At 45.4% G+C, this 22,228-nt stretch overlaps 2 protein-coding genes across 24 annotated transcripts in view; one reads left to right on the top strand and one right to left on the bottom strand.

Moving 5' to 3' along the window:
• Positions 1-19,736, top strand: part of LOC115155597 (telomere-associated protein RIF1) — a 45,330-nt gene extending 25,594 nt beyond the window's left edge. For 2 of the 4 annotated variants that reach the window (XM_029702363.1, XM_029702362.1), the window contains exons 12-34: positions 1,769-1,879; positions 2,554-2,616; positions 3,490-3,593; positions 3,730-3,816; positions 4,177-4,250; positions 6,874-7,054; positions 7,234-7,341; positions 7,908-8,057; positions 8,192-8,291; positions 8,398-8,702; positions 9,178-9,380; positions 9,514-9,607; positions 9,701-9,829; positions 10,771-10,913; positions 11,085-11,174; positions 11,283-11,343; positions 11,552-15,535; positions 17,113-17,244; positions 17,508-17,594; positions 17,881-17,996; positions 18,548-18,701; positions 18,910-19,030; positions 19,271-19,736. In XM_029702363.1, coding sequence (XP_029558223.1) covers positions 1,769-1,879; positions 2,554-2,616; positions 3,490-3,593; positions 3,730-3,816; positions 4,177-4,250; positions 6,874-7,054; positions 7,234-7,341; positions 7,908-8,057; positions 8,192-8,291; positions 8,398-8,702; positions 9,178-9,380; positions 9,514-9,607; positions 9,701-9,829; positions 10,771-10,913; positions 11,085-11,174; positions 11,283-11,343; positions 11,552-15,535; positions 17,113-17,244; positions 17,508-17,594; positions 17,881-17,996; positions 18,548-18,701; positions 18,910-19,030; positions 19,271-19,545 — 6,872 coding nt within the window. In that variant the 3' untranslated portion in view covers positions 19,546-19,736. The remainder of the gene's footprint in view (positions 1-1,768; positions 1,880-2,553; positions 2,617-3,489; positions 3,594-3,729; positions 3,817-4,176; positions 4,251-6,873; positions 7,055-7,233; positions 7,342-7,907; positions 8,058-8,191; positions 8,292-8,397; positions 8,703-9,177; positions 9,381-9,513; positions 9,608-9,700; positions 9,830-10,770; positions 10,914-11,084; positions 11,175-11,282; positions 11,344-11,551; positions 15,536-17,112; positions 17,245-17,507; positions 17,595-17,880; positions 17,997-18,547; positions 18,702-18,909; positions 19,031-19,270) is intronic. The other 2 variants (XM_029702365.1, XM_029702364.1) reach the window with 2 other exon arrangements.
• A 712-nt stretch (positions 19,737-20,448) lies between these two features.
• LOC115155595 (nebulin) overlaps positions 20,449-22,228 on the bottom strand; it is a 99,969-nt gene continuing 98,189 nt past the window's right edge. For all 20 annotated transcript variants that reach the window (XM_029702339.1, XM_029702355.1, XM_029702359.1 and 17 more), the window contains 2 exons: positions 21,805-21,908; positions 20,449-21,501 (listed from right to left, as the gene is read on the bottom strand). In XM_029702339.1, the coding sequence (XP_029558199.1) occupies positions 21,328-21,501; positions 21,805-21,908 (278 nt within the window). In that variant the 3' untranslated portion in view covers positions 20,449-21,327. The remainder of the gene's footprint in view (positions 21,502-21,804; positions 21,909-22,228) is intronic.

Below are 22,228 nucleotides of genomic sequence, written 5' to 3' on the forward strand. Positions count from 1 at the left end.
AACACTTTAGTATCTCCCTTGAGCCAAGGTCCTGGCAGAGTTGTGCAGACTCTGGACAATGAAGCCCTGGAGGAATACCCAGATTTAAAGAGGAGTCCGTAATTTGCTTTCTAATGATCATGATCTTTTCCTCCAAAAAGTTCATAAATGTATTACTGCTGAAGTGAAAGCCATCCTCCATTTGCGAATGCTGCTTTTTAGTTAGCTTTGCGACAGTGTCAAAAAGAAATTTCGGATTGTTCTTATTTTCCTCAATTAAGTTGGAAAAATAGGATGATCGTGCAGCAGTGAGGGCTCTTCGATACTGCACGGTACTGTCTTTCCAAGCTAGTCGGAAGACTTCCAGTTTAGTGTGGCGCCATTTCCGTTCCAATTTTCTGGAAGCTTGCTTCAGAGCTCGTGTATTTTCTGTATACCAGGGAGCTAGTTTCTTATGACAGATGTTTTTAATTTTTAGGGGTGCAACTGCATCTAGGGTATTGCGCAAGGTTGAATTGAGTTCCTCGGTTAGGTGGTTAACTGATTCTTGTCCTCTGACGTCCTTGGGTAGGCAGAGGGAGTCTGGAAGGGCATCAAGGAATCTTTGGGTTGTCTGAGAATTTATAGCACGAAGTGTATGTAAACTTCTGACTTCAACTGTATATATATATATTTTAACCTTTATTTAACTAGGCAAGTCAGTTAAGAACAAATTCTAATTTACAATGACGGCCTGGCAAAAAGCCTCCTGCGGGGACGTGGGCTGGTATTAAAAAATATAGGACACAACACGCATCACGACGAGGCACTACTGAAAGAGACCTAAGATGACAACACAGCATGGCAGCAACACAAAACATGGTACAAACATTATTTGGCACAGACAACAGGACAAAGGGCAATAAGGTAGAGACAACAATACATGATGCGATGCAGCCAAAACTGTCAGTAAGCGTGTCCATGATAGTCTTTGAATGGAGAGATGGAGATTAAACTGTCCAGTTTGAGTGTTTGTAGCAGCTCGTTCCAGTCGCTAGCTGCAATGAACTGCTAGGTGAACCTGACTGGGTGTAGAGAAGATTTGATTCACATCACAATTTATTTTACATGCATTTCACAAGCCTCAGCTCACTACACAGAAACCTGTGTTTGTATTACAGCAGGATGACATGCCTTTACTCTAAACTTAGGCCTTCCTCCCCTCTGAGATACCTACTGCAGCCCTCATCCTCCACATACAACACCTGTTCTGCCAGTCACATTCTGCTAAAGGTCTCCAAAGCACACACATCCCTGGGTCGCTCGTCTTTTCAGTTCGCTGCAGCTAGCGACTGGAACGAGCTGCAACAAACACTCAAACTGGACAGTTTTATCTCCATCTCTTCGTTCAAAGACTCAATCATGGACACTCTTACTGACAGTTGTGGCTGCTTTGCGGGATGTATTGTTGTCTCTACCTTCTTGCTCTTTGTCCTGTTGTCTGTGCCCAATGTTTGTACCATGTTTTGTGCTGCTGCCATGTTGTGTTGTCTTAGGTCTTTATGTAGCGTTGTGGTTTCTCTCTTGTTGTGATGTGTTCTGTCCTATATTTGTATTGTATTTTTAATCCACCGTCCCAGCAGGAGGCCTTTTGCCTTTTGTAAGGCCGTCATTGTAAATAAGAATTTGTCCTTAACTGACTTGTCTAGTTAAATAAATTATAATAAACGATTTATGCATCAGATAAATGTTCCAGTTGGAAACTGCTTGCCTGGTTCTCTGAAATGACTCTCCTGTATCGTTTTGGCAGAACCTCTAGTTCACCCCTTCCTGTCCAGCCCCCCCTCCTTCACCAAGCACGGCTCTTTGCTCATCTCCGCAGTCCGCGACAGCTTCATCTGCATCGGCAAAGACGCCCCAGGTACCGACCTGCCCTCAACTAACTCACTGCAACAGATATTAGCATAGGCTCTATGGCAGCCATAATGACTGACTATTCCAAACATGTTCAGAGCCAGCCTCAGAGTGTAGCAGTTTCTTCCACTGCTAGTCAGGAAGAGGGCACAAATCACCTGTAGTCCAGTTAGGAAAAATGTAGGCCTAACTTCCTGCCACTATGAAAAACAACCATTCAGACCCTGAAATTCCATTCATTGTAGCAGCCCAAATCCCACCGCTATGATGCAGTGGTATACTGTAATCCTCTGTTACCCTGTCTAGCGTCATTTAAATGTTCTGTAGGAATGAGCAACTAAAAGAATAAACCTATTCACAGGATCAAGGTTATTGTGCTACAATGAAAATGACTTCAGCTGGCCTTCCTCCAGGAGCCGAGGCCCCAGCCTCCAGAGATATGCGTGTTAATGCTCAGTGCTCTCGCCACAAAGGGGATAGGATAGCTCTGGCTTGACTTGCTAGCTTGGAGGGGCTCCCTCACATGGACTAGTGATTGGAAACAGTTTCTGAGAGTCACTGCGTGGGGTAGAGGGGGAGTTGGAAGGAAGAATTGTGTGTTTTGTGTAGAAGTGCATGCGTGGGGGTTTGAATGACGGGCATTTCATGTGGGGTGACTCGCCTGTTCTCTCTCCCCTGCAGATGCCTTGCTTGCCCTTATATGGAGGAACCTTGTAAGTTTCGTAATCGCAACAATTGATGCTGGTAAGTACCAGCCAAAGTCAACCCCCCCACACACACACACACACAGAACAGATTGCATGCAGTTAAACAGTGCAGGGCCTGTTAGTGATTAGAGTTAGAGAATAAACCCCCCATCATGATGTAAGGCTGCAGGCCATCCAGGAAACTCTAACCTAAGTCACTCATCAGTTAGTTTCAGCCTTGGCTAACTCCTAAGTGTTTCTCAAACCTCTCCTACAGTGTCCCCAGCCGTTGTACTTATTTAATGTATTGTAGCACTGGCACAGCTAATTCAACTAATGGAGGATTTAGTGATTAGTTGACCAGTGAAAATGTGTATATATAGGCATGATGGAGCCCCAAGCTGCATGTCCCACTCTGCTGGATGAGTAATGCCGTACAGTTTAACCTCACTCCATCTTCATTTAGTTAGCTAATAGTGGTCAATGTTCTGTGGCTGCTGCTCAGTTGGACTGACCCTTCCAGCCATGGGTCAGCCCTGCAGCCCCACACAGAGTACCACAGCTGGGCCTGGGTCCTGTCTGTCAGGGGTTGGCGCTGAGAGACCCCAGCCTCCCCCACCCCAGGTCCAGCCCCGCTGTCATCAGTTTAAGTCTGAGTTTGGAACCACTATGACGAGGAATGAAATCTCAGGGGCCAGTCCCCAGTGATGCCCATTCAAAGAAATTACAGAAGTTATGTTCTATGTTTAGTTTCTCCTGTTCAAAATGTGTTCGATGAGAAAATCCAAAGTCCCTCCCCTCTGACCTTTTCCTCCAATGCGTTTTGAGGAGGTGGCTCGGAGTGTGGATGTGAGGAAAGGCAACTTGAGAAAACGCCCTGGTGTCTTCAAACGTCTATCCTCCTGTCCCTTGTACCTTTGTTATGTGACAGCTGGCCATAAGAAAGAGCGCCAGGGCTCTGAGGTCCTCCCCCTGTTACTACAGGCTCTACAGAGCATCATCTCCTCAGAGGCCCTCCCTGCACACAGGGCTCTGGTAAGACCTATCTATGCTGCTAGCCTATGTTAGTGGGTCATGTTGCATTAAGGAACTCAATGTCCTAAAACTCTCTTTTGTTTATATAAGCTTGTTTAACCTTTTCCTTGTATTCTTCCCCTTCCTCTGTATGCAGAGTCTGCTGGAAATGACAGTAAAGGGTATCCCTCAAAGGATACTGGGATCTGCCTCTTATCAAGTGGGAAAAATGGATCTTTTGAACGTGAGTGTCTATAGCTTCTCTCTTCCTGGTCATTGGGCTACATCATTTACATTTGAAATACAATCTGTCCATCCAGTCGCTCCCTGCTACTTCTGGCTCTGTCCTCTGTTGCAAATGATGAATCTGAAGTAAATCGGACCCATGAAAGCTGAAATGTAGAAGGTTCACGATTTTACTTGATACATGGCTGTAGACACTTATGATGCCATAGGGATGACAACCCTGTAACCTGCTCCATAACGTTGTCTTCTCTAGAGAAATGAACATCCTGCAGTCTTTGATATGGGGCTCTTGGGAAATGTCTGTGTTGTGAATGCTGTGTGGTTACTTGGTCTCTTACTCCTGCATCTCTGCCCCCAGGGAACCCCGGCTCTGTTCCTGATTCTCCTGTTCTACAACAGCAGTCTGGTGGGAGGCTTCGTAGAAGATGAGAGGTCGGTTTCCCCTTTACTGAATTCTGTTCCTTTCCCCTGTCCAACCAGAAACAGATGTCTCCTGGGGCTTACCACTTCCAAGATAACTTGAAACTAAGAATTGTTCGTTGAGTTTTTTGCAACCAGCATTACAGTCAAATCCTATGTTATTGGTCGCAGATGTTAGTGTGAGTGTAGAAAATGCTTGTGTTCCTAACAACACACAATACACACAAATATTAAAAAGTAAAACTAAAATTGAATTAAGAAATATAAGGACGGGCAATGCCTGAGTAGACATTATGGACAATGTACATAGAACATGTAGTGAATCTGAAGAATACATAGAACTGAGTATCCCAGTGTGTTCCTATGCTTGGGTATATATTTATTTATTAGTCATTTAGCAGACCATCTTATCCATAATGACTCCCAGTCAGTGCATTCAGGAAGGTAGGCAAAACCCATCACACACTACATTTGTCACTTCAGACGTGCTTATCCAGAGCGACTTACAGTAGTGAGTGCATACATTTTCATATTTGTTCATGCTGGTCCCCAGTGGGAATCGAACCCACAACCCTGGTGTTGCAAGCGCCATGCTCTACCAACTGAGCCACATGGGACACTACAAAGTATGTGGACATCTGCTTGTCGAACATCTTCAAATCCTAGGCATTAATATGGAGTTGGTCCCCCCTTTGCTGCTATAACAGCCTCCACTCTTCTGAGAAGGCTTTCCACTAGATGTTGGGACTTACTTCCATTCAGCCACAAGACCATTAGTGAGGTCAGGCACTGATGTTGGGTGATAAGGCCTGGCTCGCAGTTGGCGTTCCAATTCATCCCAAAGCATTTCGATGGGGTTGATTTCAGGGCTCTGTGCAGGCCAGTCAAGTTCTTCCACACTGATCTCGACAAATCATTTCAGTATGGACCTCGCTTTGTGCACGGGGGCATTGTCTTGCTGAAACAGGAAGGGCCTTCCCCAAACTGTTGCCACAAAGTTGGAAGCACAGAATCGTCTAGAATGTGAAGAGGACACGATAACGCTTATTCCATCTCAGGAGACTGAAGAGATTTGGCATGGGTCCTCAGATCCTCAAAAAGTTCAACAGCTGCACCGTTGAGAGCATCCTGACTGGTTGCATCACCACTACAGAGGGTAGTGCGTACGGCCCAGTACATCACTGGGGCCAAGCTTCCTGCCATCCAGGACCTCTATACCAGGCGGTGTCAGAGGAAGGCCTTAAAAATGGCCAAATACTCCAGCCACCCTTGTCATAGACTGTTCTCTCTGCTACCGCACACAAGCGGTACCGGAGCGCCAAGTCTAGGTCCAAAAGGCTTCTTAACAGCTTCTACCCCAAGCCATAAGACTAAACAGCTAATCAAATGACTACCCAGACTATTTGCATTGAACCCCCCCCCAAGCCCCATTTTTATGCTGCTGCTACTATTTATCTATGCTTAGTCACTTTACCTCAACCTACATGTACATATTACCTCGACTAACCTGTACATATTACCTCGACTAACCTGTACATATTACCTCGACTAACCTGTACATATTACCTCGACTAACCTGTACATATTACCTCGACTAACCTGTACATATTACCTCGACTAACCTGTTCATATTACCTCGACTAACCTGTACATATTACCTCGACTAACCTGTTCATATTACCTCCTGTATATAGCCTCGCTACTGTTATTTTATTGTTGCTCTTTAATTATAGAAATATATATTTGTACAGATTATTTTAGTAAATACTTTCTTAACACTTATTTTTCTTAACTAAGGGCCTGTAAGTAAGCATTTCACTCTAAGGTCTAATACACCTGTTGTATTCGGCACGTGACAAATGAAATTTGATTTGAATGTCATTGTATGCTGTAGGATTAAGATTTCCCATCACTGGGACTAATGGGCCTAGCCCGAACCAGGCAAACCCAGACCATTATTCCTCCTCCTCCACCAAACTTTACAGTTGGCACTATGCATTGGGGCAGGTAGCGTGCTCGTGGCATCCGCCAAACCCAGATTCATCCATCAGACTGCCGATGGTGACGCGTGATTCATCACTTCAGAGGACGTGTTTCCACTGCTCCAGAGGCCAATGGCTTTACACCACTCCAGCCGCCGCTTGGCATTGTGCATGTTGATCTTAGGCTTGTGTGCTCGGCCATGAAAACCCATTTCATTAAACTCCCGACGAACAGTTCTTGTGCTGACGTTGCTTCCAGAGGCAGTTTGGAACTTGTTAGTGGGTGTTGCAACCGAGGACAGACTATTTTTACACGCTTCAGCACTTGGTGGTCCTGTTCTGTGAGCTTGTGTGGCCTACCACTTCACAGCTGAGCCGTTGTTGCTCCTAGATGTTCCTACTTCACAATAACAGCACTTGCAGTTGACTGGGGAAGTTCTAGCAGGGCAGAAATTAGACAAACTGAGCTGTTCAGTACGTGCCTTTCTACGGCCAATGGCGATTGTATGGTTGTGTGCTCGATTGTATACACCTTTCAGCAACGGGTGTAGCTGAAATAGCCAAATCCACTAATTTGAAGGGGTGTCCACATACTTTTGGCCATGTAGTGTATCTTGTTCCTGTCCTATTTGAGTTGTCTCTGCACCCCGCAGGTTTTTCCTGTGTTTAGAGACCCTAGTGAGCTGTGGTCTCTCAGGCCTCACGTCCCCTCTGGCATTTGGGGAGGCGGTCCTGGGGGCGGTGGGGCGCGGCGCGGCGACTCTGGGAAATAAGGAACACCTGTGGAGGATGTGGAGCGTGGTGGTCAACCCACTGACTGTTACCATCACACAGGTATGAAGTGGACACTGTAAATACATGTCCTGTAACTGCACTGAATATGGTGCTTGTTTGTTGAGATACAAGACCAATTTCACCAAGTGGACACAAACTATTATTATTAACCTATGCGTTGCACAAATAGATTTGCGATGGAGATTGGTTTTTAATAAGGTTTTTCTCCTCCCTGACAGACCAATGAGGTGAACCAAGGGGACGCTCTGGAGCACAATTTCAGTGCTGTTCACACTGCCCTGATGTTCCCCATCACACACCTGCTACCTGGCAAGGCCCTGCCACAGGTGAGTCTCTCAGATTCCCTTGATTAAGGTCATGCTATTGGATTTTAAGTTGGCGACTATGAATGAATTCAGTGCTTTGCTTATTTTGATCAGTAGAGTAGTTATTTGGGATGCAGGAGGATTTGATGATGCGCTGTCCCACTGCAAGGGCGCGCGGTAGCCTAGCGGTTTGAGCAGGATTTTCAAAACCCCAGGAGTGCATGATTAGTTTCCCCCAGCACTACACAGCTGATTCAAATGATCAAAGCTTGATGATGAGTAGGTTATTTGAATAAGCAGTGTAGTGCTTGGGGGAAAAAACAAAACGTGCACCCCTTGGGGTCCCAAGGACTGAGTTTGGGGAAACCCTGAGTTCGAGCGAATGGACCAGTAACCGAAAGGTTGCTTGTTCCGATGTGCCCTTGAGCAAGGCACTTAACCCTAATTGTTCCAGGGTCAGCGTTGATAATGGCAGACCCTGGACGTGACCCCGCTCTCCGAGGTTGTCTCGGGAGAGTTGGTATTTGCAAAAAGCACATTTCCATTGGTCAATCTCAAACACTGATTTTGCCTCCTTTCCTCTGTAGACAACCCAGAAGTCCATGCTGGGTATGTGGTCCAGGCTGTATAAGGTGTTTGCCTGCTGCTCTGCCCTGGTGGCCACGGCCGAGGAGAATGTCTGCTGTGAGGAGCTGTGTGGCAAGATGGCTGCCCTATTGGACAGGAAGGCCCTGAGGGTGAGTGGAGAGGGCTTACTGTACAAACGTATCTAATTTACCGGCATTGTTAGCCCTTTGAATAAGAATATTATACTGCTGCACAATACTTTTCATTGTTCAGATTCATTGATTTTATTATGGTCATTTTCCAGGTTCTGTCAACGTTGGATGCGGTTGCTAACATCCTCCTGGTCATCGTTGAGAGTTCTGACTTCTCTCCCTACACTCCACAGTTTCAACAGAAGATGAAATGTAAGATCTATCTATAGATATCTCATTAAGCAGAAGCTTTTATCCAAAGAAATCCTTTGTATGCATGGGTGGCCTTGATGTTTGCTTACCTTCCTGTCCCTTCCAGCTCCCCACACCCCTCTGGCCTGGGTGCGTAAGAAAAGCAAAGCCCTTGGGAACCTGTCTACCTTCCAGACCCTGCTGGTCCAGGCCCTGGAGGCCTTTAATGCTGTTGAGGCTCCTGAGACTGTCCCTGAAGGTACAGGCCTGGCCCTGGTCTCCATCCTCTCTACCCTGTTCTCTAATCTATCCCTGGCTACAGCCATCCAGGAGGCCCTGGCCTCTCTCACACAGCCCCTCACAGCCCTCTATGAACAGCCTGGGAGGACTCCAAATGAGCAGCCGAAATCCACCTCAAGTCTTGGAGCAAAGGTGTGTTCAAATGTTTACTATTTTCTTTCTTTGTCCAAAAGTCTCCTTAACAGCTTAACCTGTACCCCCACACATTGACTCGGTACCGGTACCACCTGTATATAGCCTCGTTATTGTTATTTTGTTACTTTTATTTGGTAAAAAAAAAAATCCCCCCACCTTTATTTAACCAGGTAGGCCAGATTAAAACAAGTTCTCATTTACAACTGCGACCTGGCCGAGATAAAGCAATGCAGTGCGACCAACTTAGCAACACAGAGTTACACATGGGATAAACAAACGTACAGTCAATTTCACTGTAAGGTCTACACCTGTTGTATTCGGTGCATGTGACAAATAAGATTTGATTTGAAATGTATCTCTCTATATAAACTACTGTACAGATATTATAGAAGTGTTGGCTACGCTTTCTTTGCAAGCTTCAGCTCTTTAACCAATCCTTTTTGTGTGGGTGGTCGTGTCCCTGTCCCTCCAGCTGGAGAAGCTCCTGGTTGATGTGTTGGGCTGCCTGCAGACATGTTCAGCCCTGGCCTATGATGATGAGCTGCTGTCCCTGCTGTCCCCCCTGCTCTGTGTCCTGTTCCTCCACCGGCGAAAGCACGTCCGCTCCCTCGTCACACAGTTCTGGAACTCAACCTTCGCTAACGCTTTGGTCCTCGTCTACCCAGAAGAACTCAAGTAAGAATCTAGATTTACAAGTTCAAGTTTGAGCTAAATAATGTTTTTGTTTATATCCATTAAAAGTGTTTTAATCTAGGTCTGGACCTAAACTAATGATCAGGTTTTCATGTTTGCTTCTTTCTGTTTCCAGGCCAGTGTTAAGCCAGGTGAAGCAGAACACTCCTATCCTCTTACCTGGCTTTCAGTCTGTTGAAGTTCCAGATGAGCTCAGTGGACAGTACTCAGTGAGTGTTTTCCCTGTTGAATAAGTCAAATCTAAGATGGTTTCATATGAATGGTATACTAATCCCTGGATTATGTTCTGGGTGTGTGTGCAGAGTGAGAGCTCTCAGCTGGAGACCAAGCTGAGTGGAGTGCAGGTGACTCCTGGGGTGAAGAGAGACTCTCTACTGGCGAGGGCTGGAGAGATGAAAGACTGGAACTCCAAGACATCCAAGCCTGTCTCTGTAAGGACCAATTTCATTTATTTCTCTATTCTCAGAACCCACCAATCACATTTATTGAAGCCCTTTATAAATTGACAGTTATCACAGTGCCAGTCTGAGCCAGATAATCTAGGTAGCTTTCATATACAGCGAGCTCCAAAAGTATTGGGACATTGACAATTTGTTTTGTTGTTTTTGCTCTGTACTCCAGCACTTTGGATTCACTTTAGTCACTTTTATTATAAATAAGAAGAGAAAGTTTCTAAACACTTCTACATTCATTTGGTTTCTACTAGTATTAGACATAATCCTGAATGAATTGTGAATAATGATTAGTGAGAAAGTTAGAGGCATAAATATCATAACCCCCCTCACCTGTTATTGTAATGGTGAGAGGTTAGCATGTCTCGGGGGTATGATATAAAATGCTAACCTCCCCTGTTACTGTAATGGTGAGAGGTTAGCATGTCTTGGGGGTATGATATTTTGTGTGTCTAACTTTCTCACTCATCATTATTCACGATTCGTTCAGGATTATGGTAGCAACCACAATGTGGAAGTGTTTAGAAATATATTATTTTCTTACTTACAATAAAAGTGACTTAAATGACCCAATACATTAATTTCTATAGGGCACAAAATAATATGAAACACAAACAGCAAATGCATCCCACAAGTTTGTACAGTCACAAGCTTGATGTAATCATTGTGTGCTAGAAATATGGGACCAAACACAACATTTTACTATAATACACAAGTGAATTTGTCCCAATACTTTTGGTTCCCTAAAATCAGGGGGGAGGAACTATTTCCAAAAAGTGCTGCAATTTCTAAACTGTTCACCCGATATGGATGAAAATCCCCTCAAATTAAAGCTGTCAGTCTGCACTATCTTATAGTCATTGTATCATTTCAAATCCAATCTGTCATATTGGAGATGACTTCTATTCCCTCCCCAACAGATGAAGCTCGACTTTGGCTCTCCCAAGCCGCCTCGTAGAGAGGAACTGGAGGAGCAGGCCTCTATAGACTTTGTGTTCATCCCCCCCGAGACCAAGGAGAGAGTCCTCACCGAGCACCAGAAAGAGGTCAAGAGAACCAAAAGGTCAGTTTCAGGCAAATCAGCTATCTTTATTTAACCAGAAAGTCCCTTGACTTTTTAAAATATATATATATTTTTTGGGGAACCTTATTTAGACAAAATAAACCAGAAGTCATAGAAATGCTTCTTCTCACTTTCTAGTAACAAAGCTTTTGTATGGGTTTTATTTGAAAGGGTTGACATTCCTGCCATGTACAACAACCTGGATGCTTCCCTTGATGCCACGGTCTTCACCCAGTACACACAGAGTCAGGAGGAATCACTGTAAGTACTTGTTGACTGCTGCCATTACACTGAATAACACTAATCTATGAAGAAAGAAAGATTGCTTCGTGGGGGACCCAATGTTTAAAACATGCATTTCTTTTACAGGGACAAATTGCCAGCAGGCGAGCAAGCCGAAGATGCTGAAAAGGATGAGGTTAAAGCGGAGGTAAAGAGAAATTAACAACACAAGCTATTCATTGTTACATTTCTCCTTCCCCCCCCCCCCCCCCAGATCTGAAATGTCCTTATTTGCCCCAATAAACGGTTTTCTTTTGATTGAAAACATATGGGTGCCTTCAAAGCCAACAGGCCTTTTCTTCAAATTAAAGTGAAAATCCCCAAATACAAATGTCTCCTCATTCTTTTCTTCACAGGTTCCAGAAGAAAACATGGAAATGGGGGAGGACTTTGCTAACGACACCCAGGAATATATCAGTCCAACCAATGAGACAGCAGAATCTGCAAAGGGAGAGGAGCCTGCTGATGAGCTACTTCCTGAGTCTGCAGACATTTCCATGGAGGAGGATGTCAATGAAGATGTTTCGTTGAAGGAAGACTCTGCCATGGAGACTAGAGAGGGTACCAGCCCTGACGTCTCTGGTGGCTCTGACATGGTCTCAGGGACGCCTCAGAAAACCAACAGTCGTCGCCAGTCTTTCATCACTCTGGAGAAGTATGCTGAGGGGAAGCCTGCTAGTCCTGCCAGTGTGGTGACGTTTACAGGTCCCCTCACCAGGACCGCTAACAGCCAGGCGCAGGCGGCTTCCTCTCCGGAACCACCGGCAGGGGCCGGCCAGGCGCAGGCGGCTTCCTCTCCGGAACCACCGGCAGGGGCCGGCCAGGCGCAGGCGGCTTCCTCTCCGGAACCACCGGCAGGGGCCGGCCAGGCGCATGCGGCTTCCTCTCCGGAACCACCGGCAGGGGCCGGCCAGGCGCAGGCGGCTTCCTCTCCGGAACCACCGGCAGGGGCCGGCCAGGCGCAGGCGGCTTCCTCTCCGGAACCACCGGCAGGGGCCGGCCAGGCGCAGGCGGCTTCCTCTCCGGAACCACCGGCAGGGGCCGGCCAGGCGCAGGCGGCTTCCTCTCCGGAACCACCGGCAGGGGCCGGCCAGGCGCAGGCGGCTTCCTCTCCGGAACCACCGGCAGGGGCCGGCCAGGCGCAGGCGGCTTCCTCTCCGGAACCACCGGCAGGGGCCGGCCAGGCGCAGGCGGCTTCCTCTCCGGAACCACCGGCAGGGGCCGGCCAGGCGCAGGCGGCTTCCTCTCCGGAACCACCGGCAGGGGCCGATACGGACTCGCAGGAGGCTTCCTCTCCGGAACCACCGGCAGGGGCCGATACGGACTCGCAGGAGACTGAACAAGCAAGATGTAGAAGCTCCAAGAATCAGTCTTCCAAAAAAGAGGGAGAGAAACCTGAACCTTCAGAAGACAAAAAGCAATCTGAGGTTGAGAAACCAGCTGAGAAAAGAGCAAGTGAAACTGACGAGGATGACGTCATCCCAGACACCCAGACTCCGGTGGAAATACTGAAGAAAGTTTTAGTTCCTGCAGTTGAAGAAGTAGTAATGGGAAACAACAGTCAGAAAGAAGAGGAATCTCAAGATCTTCTGGAAGGTTCTCCCAGTTCCCAGGCCGATCTGAGCCAAGATGAACCAAGGCGGTCCGGACGGCGGAGGAGCAGGCCACTGAGACCAGGAGAAGATGCAGAGGAATGGGAAGAGAGAGACAAACGGAGGAAGTCTCAACCCAAAGAGGCAGAGTGTCAAATGGATTCACCGAAGACTGCGCCCTCTCCTGTCAGTCAAGCAGATGGTCAGTCACAGGGTAGAGCCAGTAGGAGAAGTAAGCTGGCTGTTGACGTGGAGGACCGTGGAAAAGACAAGCTGAGAAAAAGAAGTCACAAGGAGGAGAGCGAGTCGAGCCAATCAAATTCACAGGTGGCCACGCCTTCACCTGCTGCTGATATAAACAGCCAATCACAGGGTAGCATGGTATCAAGTAGGATCCGCAAATCAGAGGATCTGGTCAAAGACAAACAGAAGAGAGGTGTTGCAGAGGAGGAGTTCAGTCAAAGTGACTCTCAAACAGACACCCCCTCTGCATCTGATAATGATAGCCAATCACAGAGTAGATGTAGTCAGAGGAGTAAGTTGGTTGTGGAAGTGGAGGATGATTGCAAGCAGAAACTAAGGAGTATTTGGGCTCAGAAGGTGGAGAAGACGAGCCAAATTGATTCACATGTAGCCACACCATCTCAACAAGAGAGCCAGTCTCGGGGTAGTGCAAGCTGGAAGAGCAAACCGCTCAGTGATTTGGAGGAGGTTGACTTTGTAGACGAGGTTGACAAGCAGGATCCTACTGAGCACCAAAGTGATTCTCAGATTGCCACACCCTCTCCTGCTGATCAAACAGGAGATGGCCTATCACAGGGTAGATCTAGCAGGAGGAGTAAATTAGTCACCACGTCAGAAGAACAGGGTAAAGGCAAGCCAAAGAGGAGAGGCGGTACAGAGCTACTCAGCCAAATTGACTCACAGACTACACCTTCAACCATACCTTCAGCCACTCCAATAGACAGCCAGTCGCAGGGTAGAGCAAGCAGGAGAAGCAAGGTTCCCATTGAAATGGCTGAGTCTGAGGTCAAAAGAAGCCCGCATTTGGCCACTGATTCAGCAGCAACACCAGAGATGAGCCAGACTCATTCTCAGGTTGCTCCTTCTGCCACCAGTCCAACAGACCGCCAGCTGAGGCCCAGAACCAGTAAAAGAAGCAAGATGTTAAAGGAGAAGGTAAAAGCCAACAGCAGCCCTAACCCAACTCCTAATATGGAGACTGAGAACTCACAGGTGGCAGATACAGAATCCTCACAAGGAAGTGGAAGGACTACAAGGCGCAATGCCTCCCACACCTTACTAGGCTCCAACGTGGAGAACTCTGAGTCGGATGCTTCAGAGCCCAGGGAGAATGTGCAGAAAGGCCGGAAGCCCCCGTCAGCTGGAGCGGTTCCAAGGCCACTAGTTACAGTTGGATCAGCAGAGCCAGGGGCTGACCAAGAGAAATCAATGGATAGTTCTGAAACTTCTCTAAAGTCAGACTCTCAAAAGTCAGACTTGCAAAACCCATCAAGTGAGGCCTTAGAAGTCAAGATTCCACAGGATGTGGAGGAAGCCCTTAAAATGGTCAACTCCCTTAAACCTGAAGTGGTAGTTCCAAGTCTCCCTGTGATAACTAAGAAAGATATGGGGCAGAGGGAAACAGACATGGTAGATATGGAGGGGTGTGTGGTTGAGGCAGTTGACCCCGTTGTACCAGAGAAGGCTGAGAATGAAAATACTAAGCTTTCTTCTCAACAGACGGACTCTTCAGTAGAACCTGATCTAGAACATATGAAGAGCCAGGATGTGTGTATGTCTCAACGGAAGAAGGAACGTGGACATAAATGTTCAAAAAGCATATCGAATTTCAACACAGTCTCCTCTCAGGAGAGTGACCATGGTGACCTAGAATGTGACAGTCCAACACAGATCCAAAGTAAGCTGCTCACTGACTCGGAGCAGGCCAACTCTCCCACGCCTTACACTGAAGGAAATGCCATATCTGAAGTTGGATTAAACAAACTATGTACCCCTCCCATTGCCAATGGTTTCCCCACAGATACTTCACCTACTGAGGCAACAGAGGAAAAACTGAGTCTTCAGGTCTCTGAGTCCTCAGAGAAGGTTTTAGATGGGCCGAAGCCTGTGGCTGTCTCCAGTGAGGAGGTGACAGAGGAGCAGATGGGAGAAGACGAGGAGAACAGACATCCAGAGTCTGCTACCAATGTTCTAGAGGAGGACCAACTGGAAGATGTTGGCATGTCTATTGGGCAAGCCCAGCCAGGGTGTTCCAAAGCCTTAGATGAGGAGCAACGGGAGGAGCAGTACACATCTATCAAAGAAGGACAGCCAGAGGCTGACAGCACCTCTACTGGAACCAGAGAAACCCACACTGAGCTTCAGGCGGACAACGTTCAAGATATCAGGGCAAAAACTGACAATGTATCTGGCCTCGAGGGTGAAGAAACCCAGATGGACAATAATGACCTAGATCTATCTCCTTTAAACTCTTTTACCCTTGTGTCCTCTGACCTTCATGAAGCCCCAGTGCCTCTACATCAACCAAGTACCTCTAAAGACATGTTGTGCCAAGACTCCCCACCCAAGCAGAAGGATGCTGTGATGGGGCTGGAGATGGTCCATAGCCCCAGCAGTGGCAGGACCAGGGGGTTGTGGTCTCCCTTAGCTTCCCCCTCCACCTCTATCCTGAAGAAGGGACAGAAAAGACCAATAGAAGAGGAGAGTCCTTCGCCTTTCACCAAGGTAACGTGATCAGGGGTACTTAACCTCTCTGGGATATGTGGGACGCCAGCCACCGACAACAGCCAGTGAAATTGCAGGGCGCCAAATTCAAAAACAACAAATCTCATAATTAAAATTCCTCAAACATACAAGTATTATACATCATTTTAAAGATAAACTTCTTGTTAATCCAGCCACAGTGTGATTTCAAAAAGGCTTTACGGCGAAAGCACACCTTGCAATTATGTTAGGTCAGCGCCTAGCCACCGAAAACCATACAGCCATTTTCCAAAGAAGGAGAGGTGTCACAAAAGACACTGGATGGCACTCCCAGGACTCCATGTTAGACAATAAATGTGTGTTTTGTTTGATAAAGTTCATCTTTATGTCCAAAAACCTCATTTGAAATTTGCCGTGTTATGTTCAGAAATGCATTGTCTCAAACAAACATCCGGTGAAAGTGCAGAGCGCCACATCAAATTACAGAAATACTCATCATAAACATTGATAAAAAATACAAGCGTTAAACATATACAATTAAAGCTAAACTTCTCCTTAATGCAACCGCTGTGTCAGATTTTAAAAAAGTTTTACTGTAAAAGCACACCATGCAATTATGTTAGGTCAGTGCCTAGCCACAGAAAACAATAGTCATTTTCCAATCAAGGAGCGGTGTCACAAAACTCAGAAATAGCATTATAAATATTCACTTATCTTTGATCTTCATCGGAATGCACTCCCAGGAATCCCAGTTCCACAATAAATGTTTGTTTTGTACGATGAAGTCCATTTATGTCCAAATACCTCCTTTTTGTTTGCGCGTTTAGTCCAGTATCCAAATGCGCGTGCACTAAGTCCAGACAAAGCCTAAAGATCCATGAATGTTCGTAAAAACATGTCAAACGATGTATAGAATCTTTAGGATGTTTTTATCATAAATCTTCAATAATATTCCAACTGGACAATTCCTTTGTCTTTAGAAATGAAAGGGAACGCAGCTCACGCTCGACTTAGCTCATGGCATTCTGCCAGACCCCTGATTCAAACAGCTCTTATTCTCTCCCCCTTCACAGTAGAAGCATGTAACAATGTTCTAAAGACTGACATCTAGTGGAAGCCTTAGAAAGTGAAATATGACCCCACAGACACTGTATATTGGATAGGCAATCACTTGAAAAACTACAAACCTCAGATTTCCCACATCCTGGTTAGATGTTTTCTCAGGTGTTTGCCTGCCATATGAGTTCTGTTATACTCAGACATCATTCAAACAGTTTTAGAAACTTCAGTGTTTTCTATCCAAATCTACTAATTATATGCATATTCTAGCTTTTGGACCTGAGTAGCAGGCAGTTTACTCTGGGCACCTTATTCATCCAAGCTACTCAATACTGCCCCCAGATCCCAACGAAGTTCATCTATGACGATTTACAAATCATAAATCATTTATGTATATATTCTAATTATCTGCATTCAACTGTCAGTATAAATTGAAAATTACAGGCTTTCAGTTGAAGAGAATCCTTGACATATTTATGATGGCATTAGCAGGTTTTGAAAACAGTGTGATAAATGAATCCATACTTTTTATTTGGCAGTCTCGACGAGTATCATTTGCTGACCCAATCCAACACCAGGAGCTGGCAGATGACATTGACCGTCGCAGCCCTGTCATCCGATCCAGCTCCCCAAGAACCAAAACTACCAGCAGCAGCATCCCTCAGGCCAAGGTACACGTACCACTAGTGATGTGTAATAAATGTCATTTGAAGTATTCTGCACTAAATCATTAAAGGCTCAATTTAGTTAAGTGTGTGAAACTTCAACTTTTGCCTAAATCATCAATGGGAGACTGATATTCTGACTTGATTTCTGCATGATTAACTCAGTGGCCACACTAACTGAACTTCCCCTTGACAATTTTATTTTTTTAGATGTCTCTTTCATTTTGACCCTTTTTACTGTGATAGCCTAACCTCTGCTCTATTTGCAGTATGTAACAACACCAACAAAGGGCTTACTGATCCTCAGTCCACGCAATCTCCGCAGCCCGGGATACAAGAGCTCCAAGAAATGCCTGGTATGTACCCTCAGATATACAGGAAGTACCCAAGTTATTTTCAGACTAGATCATAATCCTAAATTCAATCCTTTTCGTAAAACCTAATGGATTAGATGATCTTATTATCCACAAGGACATTAATTTTGCAGCATGCATACATTCAGTACATATAGACAAAACAGACAATATAGCCTACATACAAGAACACATTGCATTTTTTAAATTGGTTTACTGTCCATGATTGTTGTGCATGTGCCCGAGTGTCATTCCTACTTAGCTTCTAACTTGATTAATGTTGTTTCAGATCTCTGAGCTGGGCCAGGAGCCGAGGCCCATCCCTAAGGACTGTGTGTACCCGGCCCTGGTCCGCTGTTCTACCCCTGTGGAAGCAGTGCTGCCTCAGATCACCTCCAACATGTGGTCAGTGTAACCGAGAGAACTCTGGGGCCCAAAAACATGAACGGCTTGTACAATTAATCAAGTTTAATACAATGCGAGTTGCAACAAGGGAACAACAATCCAACACATTGGTTCCCATAAAATTGTAGCAGATATCCAAAGCTTTAGGCATTTCTTTATAATTAATATGGGCCATCAGCCATTGCTACATACATTTTTGTACTTACAAATGTACTGATATGTATGCAATGATTCTTGAAGAATACAACTTATAAATGCCTCATGAGCTTAGTTCAACTGTCACTCCATGAGAACACAAAATATAAGCTTGTTTTTCTCCAATGTTTGTAGACAAAATAAATGTGAACAAACACTATAGCCTCAACATGATTAAAACAATCATTTTGATATGATGGATGGTCAGTCCTTGCATCCATAGCTCTATGAATTTGTGTTACATTTCTCCAGTCCCATCCCTCAGCTTTTTACCGAAACAACGAGTGGGGAAGGTGTTTTGCTCTTCCTTCTACTGCTGATGGCTGCTTTAACATTCTGTAATTATTTATCCTCAGGCCTCGTGGCTTTGGCCAGCTTGTGCGAGCCCGGAATATCAAAACTGTCGGAGACCTCAGTGCTCTCACACCAAGTGAAATCAAGAACCTTCCCATTCGTTCCCCAAAGATTTCTAATGTGAAGAAAGCACTTAAAATATACCATGAACAGCAGGTATTTTGTCCAAACTTAAAACCTGTGACTTTCTCCTTCCTTCTGAAAGTGCAAATGAGATCCATACTTTAGATTATGCCCAAGAGATATTTGTCTTCCATAGTTAGTGATAATTGTCATACGTGGTTAATTCTTGTAGAGATAGGCACAGTTCAGGTGGTTTATCTATTTGGTCTGTAATGACCGTTTCACCTTGTCACTGCTTCAGCAGAAGGGCCGTAGTGATGAGCTGAAGAGTTTTGAGGAGATGGAGAAGATGACATCTGAGCTGGAGGAGCCAACTGTTCCTCAGAACCAGGAAGAGGACAAGACTCCGGGAGATGCCTTAGGTGAGTTCAATAAACCTGTTGTCCCCAAAGCCAAATGCCAATTTGTGCAGTAAGAGAATGGGCTTGAAAAAACATTTTTTTTGCTGTGAAATTGCTCAATTGAACTTGTAACACTTAGGTTACTTGCCACAAATACATTTTTTATATAAACCTTAACATTATTTTGCTGTATTTCTAATTCAGCTCACTGAACAGAACTCAATATCATAGATGATTCATGCATGATGTTCCCTTCTGTAGTCACAGAGTTGTTGGATGAGCCAGTGTCCAAGGAGCATGAGGAACATCCAGAGGAGAGACCGGACCAGAGCAGGCCTGACCACCAGAAGACTACTGAAGGGGGTCTGCTGTTGGAGGTGGAGTCTCTGGCAGCTCATCTGATGGGTGAGGGATTGAGCCACTGCTCCTCTGACCAGCTGGTTCAGATCCATGATCAGCTGGGAGGCATGATGAGGACTGTGGTGGTGCAGCTGCAGAGCAGAGTACTGGCTCAGAACAAGGACAGCAGACCCTGATCCAAACACTATACAGTCCCGGGGTTTGGATTACATATTTTGGGAATGCCTGACGTGAAGTCTCTTGAAGATGCCTATTGACAATTGTGGGGGGTGGCATATTGGTGTTTGATTTCTTACAGAGGTCTTGATTTGTTTGTGGGTGCCCAGGCCCCCCAGCCCCCATGGACTTCAACCTCCCCCCCCCCCCCCCCCCCCCAAATCAAGGTTTCCCCCCTCACACTGACTCTTAAAGAAATAAAAAATCTTAGAGTTAACCAAGTACTACACCACAAGTCCACCAGGATCTGTTGGGATTGTGTTTTTAAACTCCTGTTTCTTTTTCCTTGTCCTCTCTGATGGCGGAGGGAGACATTTTATAAATGCTAAAAAGTGGTGGTGGTGATTAGTTGTCATGGCAACGGTGAAAGCAAAGCATGGTCTCTGATAGGCTTTGCCAGAAAGTGATATTTTAAGGATACATTGTGGTCAGGAGAATGTCCCTTTTTAACGTTGTGTACTTAAATAAAGGTTTGAAAGATGAAGGCTGTATCACAGTGAGGTTCTTTGGATGGATGGATGGATGGATGGGAAGTTTAGAAGTTGTATACAGTATGTGAGCATAAGGCAATGTATTTCTGTTCTGAATTCATGATTAATGCCAGTACTGTGGCTTTCATAGATGGTCAGGCCACGACGTTACCTTCCTCCCAGGGTAGTTTGTTTTGTCTATTAAACAGCTCCCCAAAAAACTGACTTGATTTCATCTTGTCCAGTTCTTTTGTGTCAATATCAAAGTTATTATTGATAAACTTTTACGCAAGCTGCTAAAGTGGTGTCTGGCTTGAACTATTGTTGTATGTAATGTAGCTAAGTTAAAGTGGAGAGGCCACAAGGTAGAGAAAAAAGAACACAAGACTGCAGTAGTGCAGAAGGTTGGTGTTTTATTATCTACTGATTAAAGGTATTTGACTTCCTTTACCCCCAGACCTAGGTAATCAGAGGGAACGAAACACATGCAATGAGTGACCAGCCTTCGGCTACTTTAGGAGGGAAACTGGGGTGTATTCAGGGAGGTGAAACTCAAAGTTGCTGATAGATATAAGAATAGGAAATCGTGTCCCGTCTATTCATTCTATCTGATAGCCAATCATATCTGTTCTCCACTACCTGAACTTTCCGTAATGTTACATACTCAGGAACAGACCCCTGGTTTTTAGGTTTGATGGATGATACCTCTAAGGTTACACATCTTTTAGTCTTCATCTTTCATCAACCCCCTTTGGTTTTAGGTGATTAAACAACTTTATTCTCTCCATACGTTACACTTTCCTATCATCCATATACTTCACTTTTTCGTCACAGGGAAGTTTGAATTGCATGTAAGCTCATCTGTTGTGTGAAAGTTAACTTTCAGTAAAGCTTTTCAAAAATATTTAACTGACATTGATTAAATAAGGTTCGGTCTGCAATTTACAAAATAATGGGCTTTTCGTCATATTGTTCTTTCAAGACAAGGTCTTGGAAAAGGATGAATGTTCTTCTATGGTAGTCTATATAGGTATGTATAAATATTTCAGCTTCTCATGTCACATCCACAGGGCCTTGGGAAACGGGCATCAACAAGAATTGCATGTATACTATAGACTACTAATACTACAGCTACAACAATCTAAGTGATAGTCTACACATAACAGGTTTACGAAGCGACAGATTCAGCCGTAGATGGCGGCCAATCAGGTAGCCGGGTGGATGTGTCACCCACTGCAGGGGGAGGATTGGAGGGGTGGGTGGGACTTGTCTTTAGATTGCTTCAACGTAATTGGCCGGCAGCATGCCAGTCTTGCCTGAGCGCTGCACAGTGCCGTACATCCAGCCCTCGTCGATGGACTGCACGTTTACGATAACATCCCCATCCTTGAAGGAGACCTCGTCCATGTCGGCAGAGGAGTAGTCGTACATGGCACGCACAGTTTTCTGAACGGGACAAAACATATTTTTTAGTAATGACGGCTGAGAAAGCCGCGGATAGCTTACTATCATGTATTTTTTCTTTATATACATTTTTGGAACATGGTAGTGAATAGTGCACAGTAATCCCACCAAAAGGAAATTTGCCCAAAACTCCAACACAGCCCTCCCTGTTTCTCTGTCATCTCCCTTCTCAATGTGGAGGCAATACAATCTAATTCTGTTTCACAGTCAGTCACATCAATGACTGGATTCCACGGTAATGATCTATGTCCTGTTAGCCTGGTACAGTGAAAGTACAGTTCTCACCCCGGTGGTGGAGGGGTGGGAGGGGACCGAGGACACGGTGGTCTGCTGGGTGGCTACAGAGGAAGACCTCTGCTGCAGCTCCACGGTTTTGGTGTGTGTGTAGCCTGCAGGAGCAGATAGGAAAGACATTAGTCAAGTCAGCTGTCACAGTTAGAATGAGGGCTTAGGTATAGATACTTCTACCATAGCGGGCTGGGAACAGGGCACTGACTACCAAGTATTGACGAGGCTTGAATATAAAGGTCTGCCATCTACACTGAGTGTACAAAACATTAGGAACACCTGCTCTTTCCATGATAGACTGACCAGGTGAAAGCTATGATCCCTTATTGAGGTCACATGTTAAATCCACTTCAATCAGTGGAGATGAAGAGGAGGAGACAGGTTAAAGAAGGATTTTTAAGCCTTGAGACAATCGAGACAT

Source organism: Salmo trutta, chromosome 20 (genome assembly GCF_901001165.1).
Source record: "Salmo trutta chromosome 20, fSalTru1.1, whole genome shotgun sequence".
In the NCBI taxonomy this organism is placed as follows: Eukaryota; Metazoa; Chordata; class Actinopteri; order Salmoniformes; family Salmonidae; genus Salmo; species Salmo trutta.